The 20,037-nt window shown below is 36.2% G+C and overlaps 1 protein-coding gene across 1 annotated transcript in view; it reads left to right on the top strand.

Annotated features, from left to right (window-relative positions):
- Positions 1-20,037, top strand: part of LPCAT1 (lysophosphatidylcholine acyltransferase 1) — a 61,787-nt gene that overhangs the window by 14,701 nt on the left and 27,049 nt on the right. The window contains exons 6-9 of the mRNA XM_039711036.1: positions 1,474-1,532; positions 6,213-6,247; positions 8,743-8,797; positions 12,614-12,696. Coding sequence (XP_039566970.1) covers positions 1,474-1,532; positions 6,213-6,247; positions 8,743-8,797; positions 12,614-12,696 — 232 coding nt within the window. The remainder of the gene's footprint in view (positions 1-1,473; positions 1,533-6,212; positions 6,248-8,742; positions 8,798-12,613; positions 12,697-20,037) is intronic.

The raw sequence follows: 20,037 nt of genomic DNA, 5'->3' as shown, positions 1-20,037 counted from the left end.
AGATGAAGAAATGGTGATTAGGGAAACATCTGTTCTGTAGCTCTTTGCTCTCCTTCTCTCTCCACCTGAATCCTGACCATGCTTTGAAAGCTAGCCTGAATTCTTCATGTGAAGCCCCGATTTCCTGCTCACCCGCTATGCCATAGACATTCCAGGCACCATGTATTTCATCCTTACATTCTCACTCTATTTTCCTCTGCTCTGGTCTAGTACATGCTGCTGTCTGCCTCTTGACTGTCTTACTTTTCCTACTGAAACATGCATCTGTATCCATCCAGTCTTCCAGAAATCCTTTGCTTCAAAATTCCTCACTTATATCATGTTACTTTAAGTCTCTATTCAAGTTATTTCTATCTGGATGCTTTTCCCCGTTCTACTAACATGGCCTATGCTCCTTGCTCTAACTACACATTTTCTTGGCTTTGTGTATAAATGGTAGTGTTGTCATCTACCACTCAGCTTTTGTCAGCTTTGAATTATTTGGAAAGTTGCTCAGACTGTTCTTTGAGACTGAGCAGAAGGTACCACTGGCCTCCAAATCTCTTAAGGATTCTATACAGACCATCTTCATTTAAAGATGTTGATAGTCCATAAATTCCTTTTAAGTCCTAACAGTTATTTTGTAAAGCAAATGTTATGCTAGGAATACAGTGTACTTCAATTATTCAGTTCTTAATTTTGATTGGAATATTAGGGAGACCTTAGTGAACTGTCAAGAATAACATAATTTGGGTGAAATTCTTAATTTCTTCATGAGAGAAAGAGATGTTAAAAGAAGTCTTGAACAAGATACTTATTATGCTTACCCAATCTTTGTATTAGAAACCAAGAAAATGTTTAGCAAATGACATAGAACTTGTACTGCTTGTTTATCAGAACTGTAATTTTCCCATGAAGTGAAGCAATGCTTTTGAATAATAGCTCTAGTTCAATATAGCTTTAGTTCAGTTTGTAACTATTAGTTTTCCCATAGCTACAGAATAGAAGTGACATTAATTCTGTTATTTCAGAGATGACAAATTGCCTATAAATTATTGTTTTTCAGATAAAAATGGAAGGCTTCTTTTACATAAGAAAGCCCAAGGTCTTTACCAAAAATATTGTTGACCACAGGGAATAAATTAATTGAACCGTCTTGTGCACGTTCATTTTTTATATTCATTTATTGAGCTGAATTTGGTTCTAAGCTTTGACTTGTGTAAATGACAATATGTATAAGTGGTAGAGGATAATTTGAGAGATAATGTAAACAAACATTTTTAATTAGCTGTCTGCTGAAAAGGAGTATATACATTGTCATTCTCCAGTGCTTGCTTTTTTTTGATTACTTTTGAGGCTACTTTCAGATCCTGTTGTTTCACCATCAGCTACTTCCTATCAGTCTGTTAGTTGTATAATTTTTTCTTGCTGCAGTAAATCTCTTCTCTGCCAAAATTCACTATTAATTATTTCTGTATTGTATGTGCCTTCTAGGAGCATTTATTCCTGGGGTTCCTGTACAGCCAGTGGTTTTACGTTATCCAAACAAACTGGTAAGTTCAGCTTGCAGTGTCCTTGGAAATTCAGGGTATTTTCCTTTAAGTGCATTGGCCCTTGTATAAACTTTTAGACTTAAAAATTCAAAAATCATTCCTAAGTTATTGTTTGTTAAGCATTTATTCATTAAGCCTCAAGCAATATTAGACAGTTTAAATGTTTCTTCTTTGAAAGTTGTTCAGGTTGTTACAAGAGGTACTCGACAAATGGCAATTTCTGTCCAGGATCTGTTTTCCTAAGTGCTCCCTGTTCTTCCAGTGCTTGCTGGAGAGTTTCCTTAATGTCATTTATTGCTGGAAGATGTTTCTGCATCTCCTGCCTTTGGGGGTGTTAGACATGAATTACTGTGACTGGCTGAATGGTATAAGACAATGTGTTGAGGTCCTCTGCACCTTTATAAAGCATCATCTTGTCTGTTTTACATTCACCATGCCCTTGGCTAAGGAATTAGCCAGTTTGCACTAGTCCTCCAATGTAAATTATATTCAGGTAAAATGCAGATTATAGTGTTTATTTACAAGATATGAAGTTTTTGTCCCCTTCTGAAGTGGAAGTTACTTAAGGAGGGTATGAAGAGTGTCAGAAGTAAAATAAGGACCGCTATTACTGATGCAGGTCACATCAGAACATCTCTGACTTGAGAACCCTTGTTCTAAGGAAGGGTTTTGTTCTTGGTACCTGAGTAGCTTACAAATAGTTCCATCCACTGTTCTTTCTGTCATTTACAGGTGGATATAAAACATATGCTTGATTAAAAAAGAAAAGGATCCATGCAAAGTTTATATACACAGCCACCATTTGCTCTTAGCTGAGTCATGGTGTAATGGCAATCAAGTAGTTTGCAGTAACAAACCCCAAAATTATCTTGGCAGATGCTGTGACAAGAGTAGCAGCCTGGTATGCTTACATAGTATCAAGTGCATTGTAGCAGGCTGCCTGGGATTTTTCGTTACATAATTGTTACATTTTCAGGAAGAAATATTAATTTCAAAAAATAGTTTGAAGTTTTGATGGCACTGCCATTTAAAATGGTAAACATGCTTGTGGCTTATGTCATATTAATATGCCTTTTAACTTTTTGTTAATGTTAAGCCCATAGCAATATAAAGCTGTCAAATGTTATTTTGTAAATATCTTCAAAATCCAGGTGCATACTGAAATGTCATTATTGCCTGTAGTACATAATACTCACTGTTTGTAAACCAATAGTAAATGTTCCTAACACTTTACCAACAGAAATTTGTGAGCTTCTAATGTTGAGAACAATATAAATGTAAATGAAAATATTCATAATTTTTATGTTACTGCAAAAATGTCATAAAAGAAATTCTAACTAGTTATAAAGATATCCATTTTGAGCTGGCCTGAGTTTGTGTATGGGACTTAAGTTTTTCCTATTGCTTTTACTTGCTGTAAAACACTTCGTTTTCAGTGCCTTACTGAGTCATTTAACCTCCTATGATCTAATTCCTTGAGACCTTCCAAAGGTCTAAGCATTAATGAGAGGAGTGATAATTGCTATTACTGCTTTATTTTTATATTAGCTTGGGGATTGCAGAAGAGTTGCATCAGAGTTAGAAGGAAGAGATGCAGAAGGAATATGATGTGGTACACAAAGGTGGGATTTATTTTAGTTAGGAATGTGGAGTTAGATTATTTTGTTTGAATTTTTGAGCTATTCTTATCTCAATCTAGAAGGCAAGACTTACCTTTTCTTCCTAATTCTCCTGCCACCGCAGGGGAGGAGGAGTGAGGGAGCAAGCAGCTGTGTGGTACTTAGTTGCCAGCTGGGATTAAACCAAAACACATGTAAGAACAGAGTAGGGAATGAGAATTGGTTTTCATACATTAGGATAACATTTTTAGCAAATTTTAAATGTCTCTGGCTTTCTATTTGTTGCCTTGTTTGACTGATGCATATTATAATTTTAGGTTTAGAAAGGAACTTCTTAAGATCTTTGCTTAGCCAGTGAACTGCAGATATACATTAGGTGCAGTCACCCCGCTGTGTTTTGCTTGAAGTGCCTGCTCTGATCTATGTTCAGAGCTTTGAGTTCTACAGTATAGATGAGAACAGTCTTGGATTTGAGTGCACCTGCCTGTTTTGAGAGGGTTTTTGAGATCAGAGCCTGGGGTGAATGTAATAGGTGTCTGCACTCTGGCGTGTTTATTTCATTGTAGTGTGTTGAAGAGCTAGGGAAAGCACTACTGTTCTGCAGTGGGCTGAAACATGGTAAAAGGGAAGAAGTAAATTCAGGGTTTTTTTCTAGCAAATAAATCTAGTTCTGATTGCTGTGAAGAGCTCTGTGTTTTATATTTATTTTTTTAGAGTTGCTTCCCGAAAAACAGTCAACTTGGGGCTTGTGGCTGTTTGTATTAGATGACATCTCTGGTCCTGTATCAGTGCTTTTTAGTAGCAATATTTTAATATGTTTCTCTTCTTGATGCATGAGCAGAAAGAAATTTTAAGGCTCAAAATGTTGTTTAGACCTGATATTCCAAATTTTGCTACTGGTTGTCTAGATTGGTAATATTTTAGGTATTGGATGCCTGAGAGCTATTACCTATATTTGAATTAGAATACAGGCTCTAATGTCTGCACCCATAGGTTCTCTACTGCAATCCTTTTTACAATTTTTTTCCTTCTTTCCCATGTTTCTTCATTTGAATTTTCTGTCAGAGTGCTGTTATCTATGAAAATATATAAACTATGTACCTCTTTAAATATCACAGAGCCATTTAAAATGTGTTTTATGTCCAAATGTCTTCCACAAGTAACTGTGCTATTTGATAAGAGATTTGGCAGCAGGTCTTGTACAGTTTTGGTATATCAGGGTTAACTGAACCTATAAAAACACAGCCAATCTCCTGTTTGAAGGTTGGCATATGATTCTCAGTATCTTCTTGTGTCAAATACAAACTCTATGGAATATGGCCCTTCTCTTTATTTCCTCCTCTGCTAAGGGGAAATAACAGAGGGGATAACATTCAAGGTCACGTTGGATGGAGCTCTGGACAGCAGGATGTAGTTGAAGATGTCCCTGCTCATTGCAGGGGAGTTGGAATAGATGGCCTTAAAAGGTCCTTTCCAACCAAGCTATTGTATCATTTTATGTACTTCCACACAATTTAAAGTATTCATTACTTGGATACAATAAATGCAAAGAATGCTGTCAAAGAGAATGTTGTCCAGAAGTGTAAGCTGGTAGCTGTGATAAATATAAAAGGTAAGTTAGTTATGTAGGGAACATCCTACTTCACTTTGTCTGTTTGTTGTTTTTATCATAAAGATATTGGTTATGCTGATAAGAGTCTCCTGTAACATGGATCTGCGTCTTGCAGATCAGAATCCTGTTTTCCCCTAGATAGCATTTCTGACCATTATTCCTGATGCATCCTGATATTTTGACAAAAATAAAGCATTCACATTGGGAATGTCTTGCAGGAATGTTGATTGATAACATGGCTTACTTGAGTTTGACTTGCCAGCTAGTCAGCATGAGGCTGGAATCTGCAAATACCTATGCACTGTTCAGTGATCCAGACACTTTCATGGAGATCACATTTTTCTTTATCTCCCTCTACGCTGTTGCAATTTAGAGAGCTGAGTTGGAGATGTGTGGTGCTTGGTGATCTATAAGGCAGATCTAGTCTCTAGATAAGTTATCAGCTATCTACACTGGTTTCTCATGGTTTGTAATGAAAGCTCTTTGTGGGAAAAACACAAAACCCATAAAATGTTTACTTGCAGTATTATCAGAGACATCAAAGTAGCTAGAAACTGTGTAACAGTAAAACTATCCACATTATAGTTCTAAAATGTCACTACATGGAGGTGGGGTTTTTTAATGCAGATAAATTGATTGCTGCAGATAGACTTTTCCTTTATCCTATTTCATTTGATTGAAAATAATTGTTAAATGTCAAGTTTTAAATTTTTAGTGGATCTTTAATCATGTTTTTCACCTTTTGTGGATGGGTTTGCTTTCTTTTATTTTTACTTTAGGTGGCCTTTTGCTCTAAATGGTAAATAATACCATTTAACTTGTAACTTGAGTTTAACTTGTTTTTTCATGGTCATGGTACATGTGATCACCTGAAATCTCTAGAATGGGTTTGGCTGGTAGCATAGAAGTGAACTGGAACATGTTCAGTAGTTTGAAAAAAACTATCTTTCTGATCAGGTCTTTCAGAAACCTGAATTTAATTAGTCCTCTTGTCTTTACATTAATGACTTAACTCTTTTTTCCCAGTTAGAACAGAACTAATTTTTAGGTTTTCAGATTCTTTTTTGTACACTTAAATCACATCTCCTAGTAGTGCAGGCTTTTTTCCTGTGCTGTTTCTTAATATTAGTTAAAAATGGAATGATTTTTAGTGTTATTTTCGTACCTGTTATATATTGCTTTACAGGTCTCTGTTCCCTTTTTGCTATTTGCATCTTGTTCGCTTCTTTTACTGTGATTTGTCCTCTCTTATTGTTTCACACAGTGTTCATTTTGGCCATATAGCTGATTAAAAGATAGGCTGATTCCTAAAGGGTTAAGAACTTTGGCAAAGAGAGCATAGAATTTTCCATGAAAGCTTCTCAGTAATATATTTTCAGATGTGCTGTATGCAGTGTAAAAAGTTGAAAGCACAATAATTAATTGCAAATGTCACACTTCTTTTCTTAGGACACAATCACATGGACATGGCAAGGGCCAGGAGCGTAAGTGGTTAATGTTTTATTGTTTTCATCATTGCTTGCCTCAATTAGTTTTTATTTATATGACTTATATGCATATATAGTCAACCAGTTGCTCCTTATTTGATTATTTTTTGGGATTAATACTTATTTTTTATCTGTTATTCTCCAATTATACTAATAGTTATTAAGAGGAATCCAGGTATAAACAATGTAGTTCAGCTGCTATGATTTTGTTGGTTTGCAGAATGAATTTTAGGTTTTTATTTCAAATTAATTTTTTTAGCCAAGTGCCTAAAGTAAAATGACTTGCTTCTGCTCTATGTATTCTGTGGCCTCCAAGTTGTTTTGGTATATTACTGTATGAAATCTAGGGTTGTTGTTTGAAATTGGTCTACTCTCATGAAAACAGTTGACCCACTCAAAGACTTTGGAGATACTGTTTCCATTATCTTGTCTGAATATCATTTCAACTTTTTATTTAAACAAAATTTTATTCTAGAAGTTCTTTAGCAAATACATGTAATATAAAATATTAAACAAAGCAGTTCTTCCTTGTTTAAAAAAAATGTTAGGCATTATTTTCTTGTTGGGATTTGAATTGAAATTCCAAAATGTTTAGATCAAGAGTAAAACAACAAGTTTTGAACCCTAACTAAAGGAGAGTTGGCTTCTGCGGATAATGCTTTGTATTGTTTTGAATGTCCCATGTGGCATCCTATATTTCAGTAATAATGAGGAAACCATGGGGATTAGCCAAGATTCAAGTAATTTAGAGTCTTGTCAATTAAGTTTTGCACTTAGGAACCAGATCTAATTAAGGACATGATTTTGAGACTTGAGAAAATCATTGATCACTTGCAAAGGTTCAGCTTACAAATGATTTGTCACTTTGGAAGTAGATGAGTCCAGGGTTGTGTATCTTGTGTACAGACACTGCAGCATTTGCTGCATAAAGGGATTTCTGTTCTTGTGAGCTCCTACCTCTTCCCTTGCATATGCACTGCAATTCATCTAAAAATCTCAGCCACAGAGGAGAAAGGTGAGCAGCTTACTTCCACCTTAATATCCTGAGTACTCAAGAACACAGAGGAAGATGGAAGAAACCTGTAGGTGTCTTGCCTCAGATCACTATAATGTCTAGAAAACCCTTATTCTGAAGTGTTGACCTCTGCTAATAAAGTTAAATTAAATTAAAGCTGAATCAGAATCTGCAGCAGCATATGATGTTACACAAATTGACTGGGTCAGTTTAAATTACAGCTTGGCTTAATTAGGATTAATTCTCCTGGGTAACCTAAAATGTATTTGTGATGTCTTAGCAGAAAATGCTATTAAGACCCATAACAGAGTTCCTTTTCTCAGCAAACACATCTTTGTTTTGGCTAACACTAAAACAGGAATCTGGAAATGTTTCTGTATCTAGGAGTATTCTGTTTGTTTAAAGGTGCTGTAGCCTGTTAGATGGATTGAAAACTTGTCACTTGCAAGCTTAAACACTCATTGAAAGTAATGTTTTTACTGCTTTGGCAGTATTCAGAGCAGATAACCGAGTCTACCTTGAAAATAAAGAATGACTATAGTTCAGTTAGATACAGATTCTATCAGTTTTAAATTTTTATTTAAATTCAGGGTTCAATGTTTGAGGATTACAGAGATGGCAGAGAGAAAAGTTTACTTGTAACTTATTGGGGGTTTTTAATGCTCTTGAACAAGGACCTAGAAAGCAGGCTTTTGTATTCCTGTCAGGAGCATAAACTTCAAATTACAGGGCTCCATTGTTGTTCCTGATTCTTTGCTTTGATGTCTTGGAAGCTCAATAAGAAGGAAGTGGGGGTGAAATGTTTTGCAGCCCTACATGTGTATAACAAAATGAGTAGGGTTTTGCATCTAGGAACTGCCCTTTTTCTGTGTAAGAGGATTTTGGCCAGCCATCCCCTCACAATAATTGACTACTGTAACTGCCTAGATACTGTATGAAAATGTGACTGCTTGACACTGCTCCTTAATTTATGTTTACTAAATCCTTTCCTGAATTTGAATCTTAATGCTTTCAAAGGTCAAGTTGATTCCAGTTATCTTGTATCTTAGGCTATTAAAACGCACATACTGCGTTTCATTAACAGACTTTGGAAGTATAATGAACTTTGATTCTAAACTAAGGTAATGATAAAATCTCAGTGGTTACATAATTAATGTTGCCAACTTCATGCTGAATACAGCATTTTTCTGAAATAGACTTATTCTTCCTTTAACATGTCATGCATATATTACCTTTCACTGTTTGTCTTCCTGTTTTTGACTATTTTTAAGATGCCAATTCAGTGTAAACTACTTTTGTTCCACCTTACAGAATTTAATATGTAGAAGTACTGTCAAAGGCCATTTCTGTTAATTTTTATCTGAATATGATGATACTGCAAGTAGGATGCTACATGAAGACTTCGGAGCATCATGTGTTACAGTTTCACTGTATATTTTTTTTTCCTCCATCCTTCCCTATCTTTTTCCCCTTTTAGGTTTGAAATTCTGTGGCTTACTTTATGTCAATTTCACAATTCTGTGGAAATTGAGGTCAGTAAAAAAAAACTCCACTGTATTCTGAGCAGTTGTAGAATACATAATATTGTACATAATTCTGCAGTGAAAGTATGTATTCATATCTTGGATGTATGTATGTAAAAACAGTTTAAGACACCACTTATATTTTAGACAAATGGCTTCTGTATCTGAAAATACAGTCTAAAAATGGAATAGCAAAATACAGTTTTCCAGTTGGCATAAGACTTTATTTTTTTAGTGATTTGAATTGAATAGATAAATTTCTGGCTCACTTAAAAAGTCTTTTGTGAACAAATTTCTTGTATTCTAATGATGGCCTGATTTCTCTTTTGATTAGTGTACCGACTTTGTATGTTAGACATTCAAGTGTGTGAATGCTGATGTACAAACCAAGAACTGTCTTGTAGAGAAAAATTATAGGTGGTTTCTTATAGGCCACATAAGTTATTTAATATCTGGCTAATTTTTTTATTAGGCTGCACTGTTCAGAATGTGTTCAGAATGTCAAGTTGGAAAGCACAAAGAAAATTTATTCATATTCTTAACTTTTATTTTGAGGAAAATACTGTAATTTTAAAGCTGAAGACTACTGTAGTGAAAACATGGAAACAATTATAGCCTTGCCTTTCAACTTGTCCTAATGCATTTTACACAGAGTAATTACACTTTTGTGGACAATTACAGTATTGGAAGTGTGTCATATAGGATATTTGACAGATGTTCTGCAATTCTTTTACTTTAGAGTAATGAGGCAGCTATTTAGGTCTGAGAGATGGAACCGATGGCAGGGTAAATCAGTAGGAAGAACTATTGCATGTTTCCATACACTGTGTTACAATAGTAACATATATTGCATGCTGATCACTGTACTTGTCATTGCTCAGTGTTTGCTTATTTTTGCAATCAGTCATTCTCAGAATTAATAAATATGCAAAATACCAGCCACTCAATAGTTGTATGTGTTGTAGAAATTTGTGGCTTGTGTTACCAGTTCAGTTGGATAAAAAACAAACGTGATTTCCAGAATAGTGGCCTGTGTTTTGCAGAAGGGCCAGGGAGTGACTGCCTCACTCAGGGCTAAAACAAACCAGCTGTTTGGCAGGATCTTTACCCTTTCTCAGGAACACGGTTTTCTGCCCTAGGCAAGTAAAATGGGTTCTTTCACACAGGAGTGAACACTGCTGAGCTTTCATGATTTTTGAGGCAGCAGCTGCTAGCAGATGTTGAGTTTCTGTAACTCTTACATAACAAGCTATGATCTTTGGTAGTTCTTGGGGGAAGAAAAAGCAAACCTAACTAGTGACCTTCTGAAATACTCCATACTAAAGCAGGGGTTGGCAGAGGATAGAGGAGCAGACCTCTTTGCAAGGTTGCTCTCAAGTATGAGGCAGAGTAACGCCTCAGGCCAGTATGAGGCTGTGTTCATGTGAATGAGAAAACAAATATGATTGGATATCAAAATTTTGAAGTTAAAATGGAGATGAGAATCAAACAGAATGTTGATGCCTGAATGCAATGGATACTACCTGCATAACTGTAGACCAATTAACATCAACATAGTTAAAAATAATTTACTTCTGACTACTTCCAGATGCTGCCTTCTTGTGTCAGTTCTCTAAACTTTCCCAGCTTATTCGTGCAGCTTTTGGTACAGGAGATTCCAATTCAAATGCTGCAAAGGCTGTTCTGGAGCTGTAGTAGTTGAATCTGTTTTTCTAAGGAAGTGCAGTGAGGACGTATAGGAAATAATAGTTGGTTTGTGTTCTGAGTCATATTTTTCCTCTGGTCTCTGAAGCTTGTTGGTTGATGCTCCTGTTCTGTTCAACCAACACAGAGATGCTGGCAAATACCTACCAGCCTGGATACTGCAGTTAGTGCTGCTGATCCAATAATTCAGGAAGACATATGACAAAACAACACAACCTCAGAGGGGTTTTTTTTTAATTGAATGATAGCCAGTAAGATTTAACAGCCAGCAATCAGGATCCAAACTTTGCTAGTCTGGGCTTCTCTGCATATAATATATGTTCTGGCATGTTGTATGTGTCATCCAGTGTGTATTGAGAAGCAAGCATCTATGTAGGTTTTATAATAGGTTTCTGTAAATATTCACCCACCCACCCATCCTGTACTTAGAACTGACATGCTGGCAATATGAAGAAGGATATATGATCATCTGCACATGTAGTTTGTTTTGGCTCATGTCTGTTTGTTTTACTGACCTGTCAGCTTCAGTGTTTGTACATCCACGACAGTCTGCAGCAGCCGAGAGTTCTTCTCTTGTTTTTGTTAGTGATGTTGAAATGATTGTGCTGTTTATGTTGAGTTAGGCACAGACATGCTGAACACCTCTGAAATCACCTCATATTCAAACTTCTCCTGTGTTTGACAAATTACTTGATAGCCATTTGCAACTCAAATAAATGGAATGAGATTTGGAAGTTGAAGGAGCAGTCTTTCCATCTCTGTGAACTTCACAGTCTTTGTGGTTTTGTATATTATATGAGGCTGGTGTACCTGCTTGTAATGTAAACTTAGACAGGAGTCAAGTGTTTTCAGCTGCAGTGGTGCATGTAGGGAAAACTCCAGCAAAACTCAAAATAAATTCAATATTTGTCCTTTACAGGAAACAGATGAATGTCCAATATCAGTGTTTGGTTTGTTATATAATTTTAAAAACACAGCTATCTTCATGGTTATTGAGAAGTGTTTGCTGAAATTATAAACTTCAAAATAAAGACCAACAACTTTTCCCAGTTTTTAGTTTCTAAGACCAGTGTGAAATTTCTGGGTCATAATTCCCATCCTCACTACCCATATGTAATTATATGTACTACAACTAAGTTTCTTGCAGCTTTTTTTTCTAGTACAAAAGCTTTACACAGGATTGTGAGCTTTTTTCTCACTTAGTACATGAATTATCTCGCTGTGCTGCACTACTGAGAGAGTTGTCTGTCTGGTACAGAGTAGGAGTGATGATCAGAATGATCTGCTCTTGTTCCTCCCATTTGAGAAGTTAGTCACTTGGCAGAATTAAATGTTTTGAAGGTTTTTGTTGGTGAGACTGGCCACGATTTTGGGGATTATGTAATTTTTCAATGGACACTTAAAAACAGCTTTAAATACTGGAAGATATTTTAATGTAGGCTGTGCAGTTCCAAAAGCTGCCCTTTCTGTTGTGGGTCTCCAGCAGTTCTGGTTTCATTTTCCCCTTTCCAGCATCAATTGTTCTGTGGTTCTCTGGTCATCTGCATTCATTTAGATTTTTTCTTTCAATGGAGTGTTGATGGCTCATGTCCCATTAGAAGGAAAAAAAATTTCAAAACATGCAACAGCAGAAAATAAAAACACTTCTTGTGTGTATATTAGGCAGTTGTACATGATTTCAAAATGTGCAGGGGGACAGTAAATATCTGATGTCCTTAAAATTTGGGTTCTTAATTTTTAAGTTATAAAGCAATATTCCTTTAGCATGTCCTTTTTTTTTTGTTATCTGGAAAGACCTGAGCAATACAGGAGGTAAGTGAGGTTGATGCAAGGAAGTGCTAATACTTCTAAATTATTTAAAAATATGAGTCCCACATAGGAAATGAAGGTAAAATTCTGCTTGGGTTCCATGTCGTAAGAAATTAGCAGAGTCAGTGTTGTATTAATTTCTAGATGTGTGACATATACTTAAGCATTTAAAAGTTTAATTTTTAATATTTTCTGTAGTCTTAATACAATTTTCTGAGTAACAACAAACTGTGTACAATTTTCACCATAGTGCTGTAAGAGATTGTTTAAAATGTTAAATATTTTTGGTATAATTCAGTTCTCTGTATGCAGTTTCTACCCGTGTATATTCCTTCAGAAGAAGAAAGAAAAAATCCAGTGTTATATGCCAATAACGTCAGGCGCGTAATGGCAGAGTAAGTATGTCATAATTCCATACAAAAATAGATGTGTGATTTTAAATTTAGACTGAAGAAAATATCACGAAATCAAGTCAATGTGGTTGTCTGCCTGCAAAGAACCTTGTAGTCTGCAGGACTGTCTGCAAGACCTTTTACATAGCAGTTACTTTCCCCTCTGAGGAGGCCAGGGAGCCACAAATTCAGCAAGAACTGTTGGAGTTGATGGGTTTGGAATATTTTTTTTCAGTTGGTTCTTTTGGGGATTTTTAACATGTCTTCATTTAACAAGCCAGTTCTGCTTACTCCATTGGGTATTTAGTCTCTTGGGGGAAGGGTATGGTGGAATTTTAGGAAAGTTATGTAACTGAATTTTGTGCTATTGGGGTTGCATTTTAAGCTATGACTGTTTTAATGAGGTTAAGAATAGTTTCATGTATTCATTGTTAGCCTGTAGTATTTCAAACAGTAAAGCACAGTGAAGTGGCTTTACTTCCATTGGAAACAGAGGACTGATACAATACAAATTAATTGAAGTTAATGTTAATGTGAAGACAGTTAAAACACTTGTCTATAGAGTATAGTAAAGGCAACATTTAATACTTTCTTTTGCTGCATTTAATAAATGTCTTTTTCATTTATTTTTTGTTCTTTCAGTAAATCTTCCATTAGTCAGTAGATAAGTCTTTTCCATATTTACAGTGAACCCTCAGGCCTGTGATCACTAATAACTCTTGAGAGGTTTATGTATCTTCCTAATCCTGATTTTGAAAGCACTTGTGAAATCATAATTTCCTTTGTGTAACTTCTCTTCCGTTTCCAATTTAAGCCAAAGGCCAGTTTGTAGGTAGTAACTGAGAATTCTTGTCTGCTTGAACCCAGGTCTCTGAGTTTCCTTAAGGATGTTGAGACAATAATATAACAATAGATCCATTGTACAAAAGGGCATTGCTCACATGAGAAAAGAACAAAAGGACGTGTTTGAATCATCCTGTCTTGGAGTCAAAAATCTTTGAGACACTGGCCTCAAAGACTTTTGATGTTAATTAAAGGCCCTCACTTGGCAAGTGTTGTCCTCAGACTTTGTGTAGAAGGCCACTTAGTAAATCTTCATTCTGAACTCTTCTCCAATCACATAACAGGCATTGTGTGCTGTAAGGAAAAACTTTGAAAGCCTACAAAAGTTTACAACAACTGGCATGTCACAAGCCTTCCCTTCTAAGTGCGCTTAGGAGAGAAAACGTGGTTATGTTTCTCCCTCTTACCCCTGAGGAATTAAGCATTTGTGGTGACAGAAGAGGAGTGCAGATCTAACAGGAAGACTGTCAGAAAGGGAGATGTCAAAAACGGCTTTGGGATGAAGCAGGGGCTGTAGATGCTGTGTTAATGTGAATGGGAAAACAAAAGTGTGTGGATATCGAAGTTTTGAAGTCAAAATGCAGGTGGGAGTAAAACAGAATGTAGATGCCTGGATACCATGGATAACTGTAGACCAATTAACATCAACATAGTTTAAAATTATTTACTTCTGACCACTTCCAGATGCCTCCTTCTTGTGTCGCTTCTCTAGACTTATTCATGCAGCTTTTGGTACAGGAGATTCCAACTCAAATGCTGTCAAGGCTGTTCTGGAACTTGCAACTCAAGTACCTCAGGTTCTGCTTGGTGCTAGCATTGCAGTCTGCATTGCTGGATAAAGGACAATATCACTGCTTCATCTAGATTTTCTCAAGGATTGAGTTAGTGGCAATGTAGCATCTTATTGTCAAGAGGTCCTTTTGGGATCTTTTTAGGTGTCTTTTTACCCCTCCTCCCCATCATATTTCTCTGGCAGAAGAGTCTTATTCTACTGGATATTTTACAGCATCAAATGTGGCACTCCCAGGTAATAATGTATTTGTGAGTCTAGAGCCAGTGTTGTGGAAACCTTGTGTCTTGCTCTTGATTTCAGAGGGAGCTGATAGAAGTTGCTGAGTGCAGCAATACATACGGCTTCTGCTCTTGAAATAGTTTGCCTTCACAATAATCTTAATTTGTGAACAGCTTCTATTTAGCATTGAACAAAGCATTTGACAAGATATCTGTATCTTACGCAGCTTCTGCTTGTTGACTTTCTGAAGAATTTTTCGTTTACCTATATTTGACGAGATTTCCTGTGGGTGGCCACAGATGTGAGTGATTGCAGTCTCTAGATACTCAATTTATACATGTATGTAATGAACACTAACTATTTTGGGAAGGAGGTGCTGTCATTCACTGAGGTTTGTTTCTTTAGGACATCAGTTTCTTGCACATTGGGTGAATTTACTTGCCCAAAAAGTGAAATCCAGAGTGTGCCTGTGTTATCAGAACTGGAATGACTCATGCAGGATAGCCACTGCTGCTGAACATGCTTGACATCTTTTGGGTCATTTTCTTAACTTGCACAAAAAGTATGTGCAGAATAGATTAATCTGCTGTTTAAAATATGGTCCCTACTTATACCTTAGCAATATGCTTCACATTTAATTTTACCATACAACCTATTTTTGAGTGAGTCTGTCTTGTTTGGTCTTTCTGGCCTTGTTCTGACTCCTACTCAGTTTAGTCAATTCCCATGTCATCCATCAAGTGCTATCAGGAGCTGAGTTTAGAGTCACTTTCAAATCACTGAAAATGTTGCGTGCTTTTAAATATGGCAACAGTCCTGGCTGGATCTCTTTAAAATCGATAAATAAAGTGTGGTGCTGTTCTAAGCTAGAACTCACTTCATGTGTTCTTTATTGCTCTAACGTAATTCTGAAACCACCCTAGTAGTAAGTCATGCCATATAGATAAATATTATATTGCCTTACTTTTGTATTACTTAAGCAAAATCATCATTTTGGTCTTCATGTGCATAACCTATTATCATCTTATGTTGATAGTAGTCAACATGGATCATTTTTGTCTGTTAATTTCTTGAGTTCCACAGTTTCTTCTATATATTTCCTACTTGAGTGTCAAACATTCTGGTCCGTGTTGTTTCTTTGGGTTTTTTAAGTCTTCTAATTAATAAGTAGTAGTTTACTAGAACTATGTTAGTGTTGTAAAATTGCCAGTCACTTGAGACTTCAATCCAGCTTTTCCAGAATTATTAGGAACAAATCACTTGACCGTGCAATCACAAGTATTTCTTTCTAGAAATTTCTCAGTGGTAGAGGAAATATCTCTTGTCACTCTTAGAGCACTGGGAAATACTTACTTTTATTCATAAGATATGTTGTCTTAATTGTTTCCCAGTGTAAAGTATTGCACATGACAGAAGGGGTTTTTTTCCTGGTGATAATTTTCCTATCCTTAGCTAGTAGTTACTTATATTATTTTTTGTATTTTCTCTTATGCCTTAAAAAGTCTTATGCTTCTTAGCTGCAACAATTGCAATTTTGTATGCATTTCTACCTTTCTATGTTGTTTTGCTGCATCACAATTCCTAATTTACTGATAGCTATTGAAAGAATAGCTTTAAGAGTGTTTTGTGGTTTGTTTGGAGTATTTTCCCCTAAAGTAATGTATTAGTTGGCTGTTTTCATTGTGGGGAGGTACCCATTTGCAACTGTTCTTAAATGCCTAATTTTCATGAGCAGCTGTATTCTGAAAGACATCTCTTAGTTGTACTCAATGTACTATTTAGGGTATAGAAATTCTGTTTGAAAGAAAAAGTAGATAACTTTTACTCCCTCTTTGGAGGGAAAAACAAGTTTGTTACCCTGCTGTTCTGTAGGACTTAGATATGTTTGAAAGAAGTATGCCAATAGCTTAGCTTCTAGTTGCAAAAATTAATTTTGTACATAGATAAGCCAGTGGTAATGCAGGCAGCTGATTGTGAAAATCTGCACTGCAGGCTCTTTGTGCAAGTGTGAAGTAACCTCAGCTGTAATTACAAATATAAGCTAACTAGATGACGATACTCAGACCCGCAGGTCACATATTAACATGCAAACACAAATTGTTTTCCTTTAGTTTTAGTTTCTCTTAAAGACTGTCTTCAAAGTAGGGAAGAATATGGTTAGGTAGTGCAATTTGGGAAGAAAATGAAAGACAAAATATCGCAAATCTGTTAATTTTTTTTTGCATGTGGCAGATGTTGAGACTGAAACTTGTTGGAAACCAGACACCTTTTCCCCTTTGTTTTTCAAAACTGCAAGCATCTCAGAACTGAAGTTCTTTCAGTACTCCTGATTTGAGCCTTTTAATTTCCTAGATCTTTTGAGTGTTAAACTCAGCACTGTAATAACATGGGTGACACTGTCCTGGAGTTCTGAAGTTTCATTTTTGGTGAGCCCAGAAAGGCAGCCTTCCTGTAGAAATAGCAAAGTGTATAGTTGTATCTGCATTTTTCCAGTAATTTTGTTTTTCTTCCTCATAGAAACATTTAAAGACACATTTTTATATTTGCAGTAGATGTGAATTGATTCAAGTGCAGCATGTTAAACACGGAACTTGAAACATCTGCCTTCCTGATGTTTTCTGTCAAGTGCTTGCCAAGATCACTTTCCCCATGTTGGAGCATGTCATACACTTAAAGCACTGACTTACCTGCTTGACATACGAGCATTACATTTTGCTTTTGAAAAATGAGTACTTTTATCCAGCATGCTGGTGAAGGCAAAAAACATTACAGGTAGTCTTCTCTGTCCATCTTCCCTTTAGTCATCTTCTACACAGTCAAAATCAGGGTTTGTTTCTTTTCTTGCAGGCTCTGACAGCATCAGAACCTGATCTTTGCCAATATATGTGATAGAGTAATGCTCATTGCTGAAGTGTGGGCTTGAGGATGTGAATTTACAGTAGCTTACTGGTCTGACTCATGGCTATTTGTTGTATTCAGTGGCCTGTTGAATCTAACTTTGGAAAAACTGCTGTGTTCTGTGCCTGTGCTGTCTGAAATTCCTTGTGTGATTCTGCACAGGTACTGTTTTGATGCTCAGCATTCAACTTTGAAATCCAAACTGGTTTTTTGGCATTTTTGTACCATCAAAGGCATAAGCATCAGTATGAGTGGAATTACTGTAGTGTTGGAGTTAACAAGCATCCATTTGAAGCATCGATAGTGGAGGGTCTAGAGAGTAAATCATGTGAGAATTGGCTGAGGGAGCTGGGGCTGTGTAGCCTGGAGAAAAAAAGGCTCAGGGGATCTTATTGCTGTCTGTAACTGCCTGAAAAGAGATTGTTCCAAGCTGTCGTTGGCCTCTTGTCCAACACAGTGATAGGATGAGAGGAAATGGCCTCAAGCTGCTCCAGGACAGGTTCAGGCTGAACATCAGGAAGAATTTTTTCATGGAAAGTGTTAAATATCACAATGGGCTGCCCAAGGAGTTGTTCAGAAAACAACTGGATATGACACCATGGTTTAGTTGACAAGGCAGTGATCAGTCAAAGGTTGGACTTGAACTCATAGGTCTTTTCCCTCCTAAAAGATTCTCTGCATTGTTTGGGTTTCACACCATAAACAAAAATGGAGATGAGAAATACCTTGTGCACTCTGTTCATTTCTGTGAATACTGTGAGTGTGGCAGGTGGAAAACATAGTCATAGAGCAGGGTTAACTGTGCAGCTTCTTGCTACATTTATTTTCTCAAGGAAGAAATAAATTTTTAGATGTTAAGTAATACTTTGTAACACTCTAGTTTTAACTGGTTTTTGAATGCTAACAACACGAGGAGAACCTCCTCTGTTTTTTACTCCTTGAAGATTTGTGATGTGCAAGTCCACAAGATCAACAATTACAGAACCCAATTTCAAACAACACCAGGCAGAAATACAGTTGTTGGCAGCTTCTTTTTCTGTCTAAAAATTAAACCATTGTGAGATAATAGATTCCTTATGTGAACTTCAGACTCATGACTGGACCTTCTTTTGCTTAGAGAATGTCACAAAGTAGTAGTCTGAGGAGAGAAAAGGGACTGTCTACTCTGGCCTTCCAAAACTATTTAGTTGGCAGCACTTCAGCTTGGGAAAGGATGGGGAAAAAGAGAGTGGGGAGTTGTTTGGAAGGAAAATCACCAGTGTTCTGAAAAACAATACTAAAGGAAGTCTTACTTTTCATAGCAGGAGAGATGGAAAGCACTCAACAGTAGATCAGCTAAAAGTAAATGAAGTAAGTCTTTAAAATGTCCAAAATTGTGGCATTCATTACCAGATCGATACAATTACTTCATCAGAGCTGAGATACACTGTAAAAAACATGTGGTTAATGAGTGATTCTAAAATATAATGGTACAAAAGGTCTCTGGTTCAGGAAGTTCATGTGCTACTGATGACTAGATTAGATGACTACTAATAATTGGAGTTATTTGTCCACTGTGTTTTGTATGTCTTTTTGCTGAACATCTGGTAATGAAGAAAAATACCAAATTGGATAGAATCCTAATGTTTTCAGTACCCAATAAAGATTATAGTTGGTTTAAAGGAGTTTTTCTGTGAGCAGCCTATGGAATGTTCTCTTGATTAGTTCACAGTTCTGCTTATGAACAATGTAAAACATTTTGAGACTATTTTTGTTGAAATGTAGATTCCAAATGTCACAATATTGCCTGTACTATTTTCTCTCACTTTACATAACATTCCAGCAGTCACATTCTGTTTTATGTTTGGCATTTTGCATGCATAGTGGATTGGTATGCAGAAAATGAGGAAGTTAATAATTCATCTTATATTATGACTGTACAAATGTTAGCCATAGGGAGCTGTTTGATGTAAGACATCAGGATATAACAAGTATAACTGTTGTGTTTTTCAGATTGGGTTTGCAGGAAAGCTTTTGTGGTTTTGTTTCATTTGAGTTTATTATTTTCAAGTGACTTGCTGACTTCGAAACTTCATGTAGCTTGATGTCATGATGGGTAAACAGCCAGCATCTTGGGGAGGGCAGGGAAGGAAAAAGTCTCAAGGTATGTCAAGTGAGACATTCATATCAGGCCATATAAATCTGCTGGAGTTTTTAAAAGGGTAGACGCACATTAGCTGCGTGTGAAAGCAGAGGTAGTTTGAAAAAAAGAGGGGGGGAAATGCTTTCCAATGAAGATATGGGAAAAGTTGTTTTATTTTCAGTTTATTAAAAATATAGGATTGTACTTGTGATTTGCATCTCAAATTGAAATTATCTTTTTTTTTTTCCCCCAATTGAAGTAGAAGATTGCCCTGGAGGATAAGTTAGAATGGTTTGATAACTGGTTCTGTAGAAAATCCTGTGAGTTGCACTTGTACTGAGGCCTTACAGTGAACTCTTAACAAGCCAGGCTTTATTCTAAGAAATTAAAAATTTCACAAGTCTTAGCATAAATAATGAACTTTATGTGCTGCCCAGCTTCAGTTTCTTCAACATTCTGAGTTGAAATC

Source organism: Passer montanus, unplaced genomic scaffold (genome assembly GCF_014805655.1).
Source record: "Passer montanus isolate IOZ18808 unplaced genomic scaffold, ASM1480565v1 scaffold24, whole genome shotgun sequence".
In the NCBI taxonomy this organism is placed as follows: Eukaryota; Metazoa; Chordata; class Aves; order Passeriformes; family Passeridae; genus Passer; species Passer montanus.
This window is presented reverse-complemented; position numbering and strand designations above follow the sequence as displayed.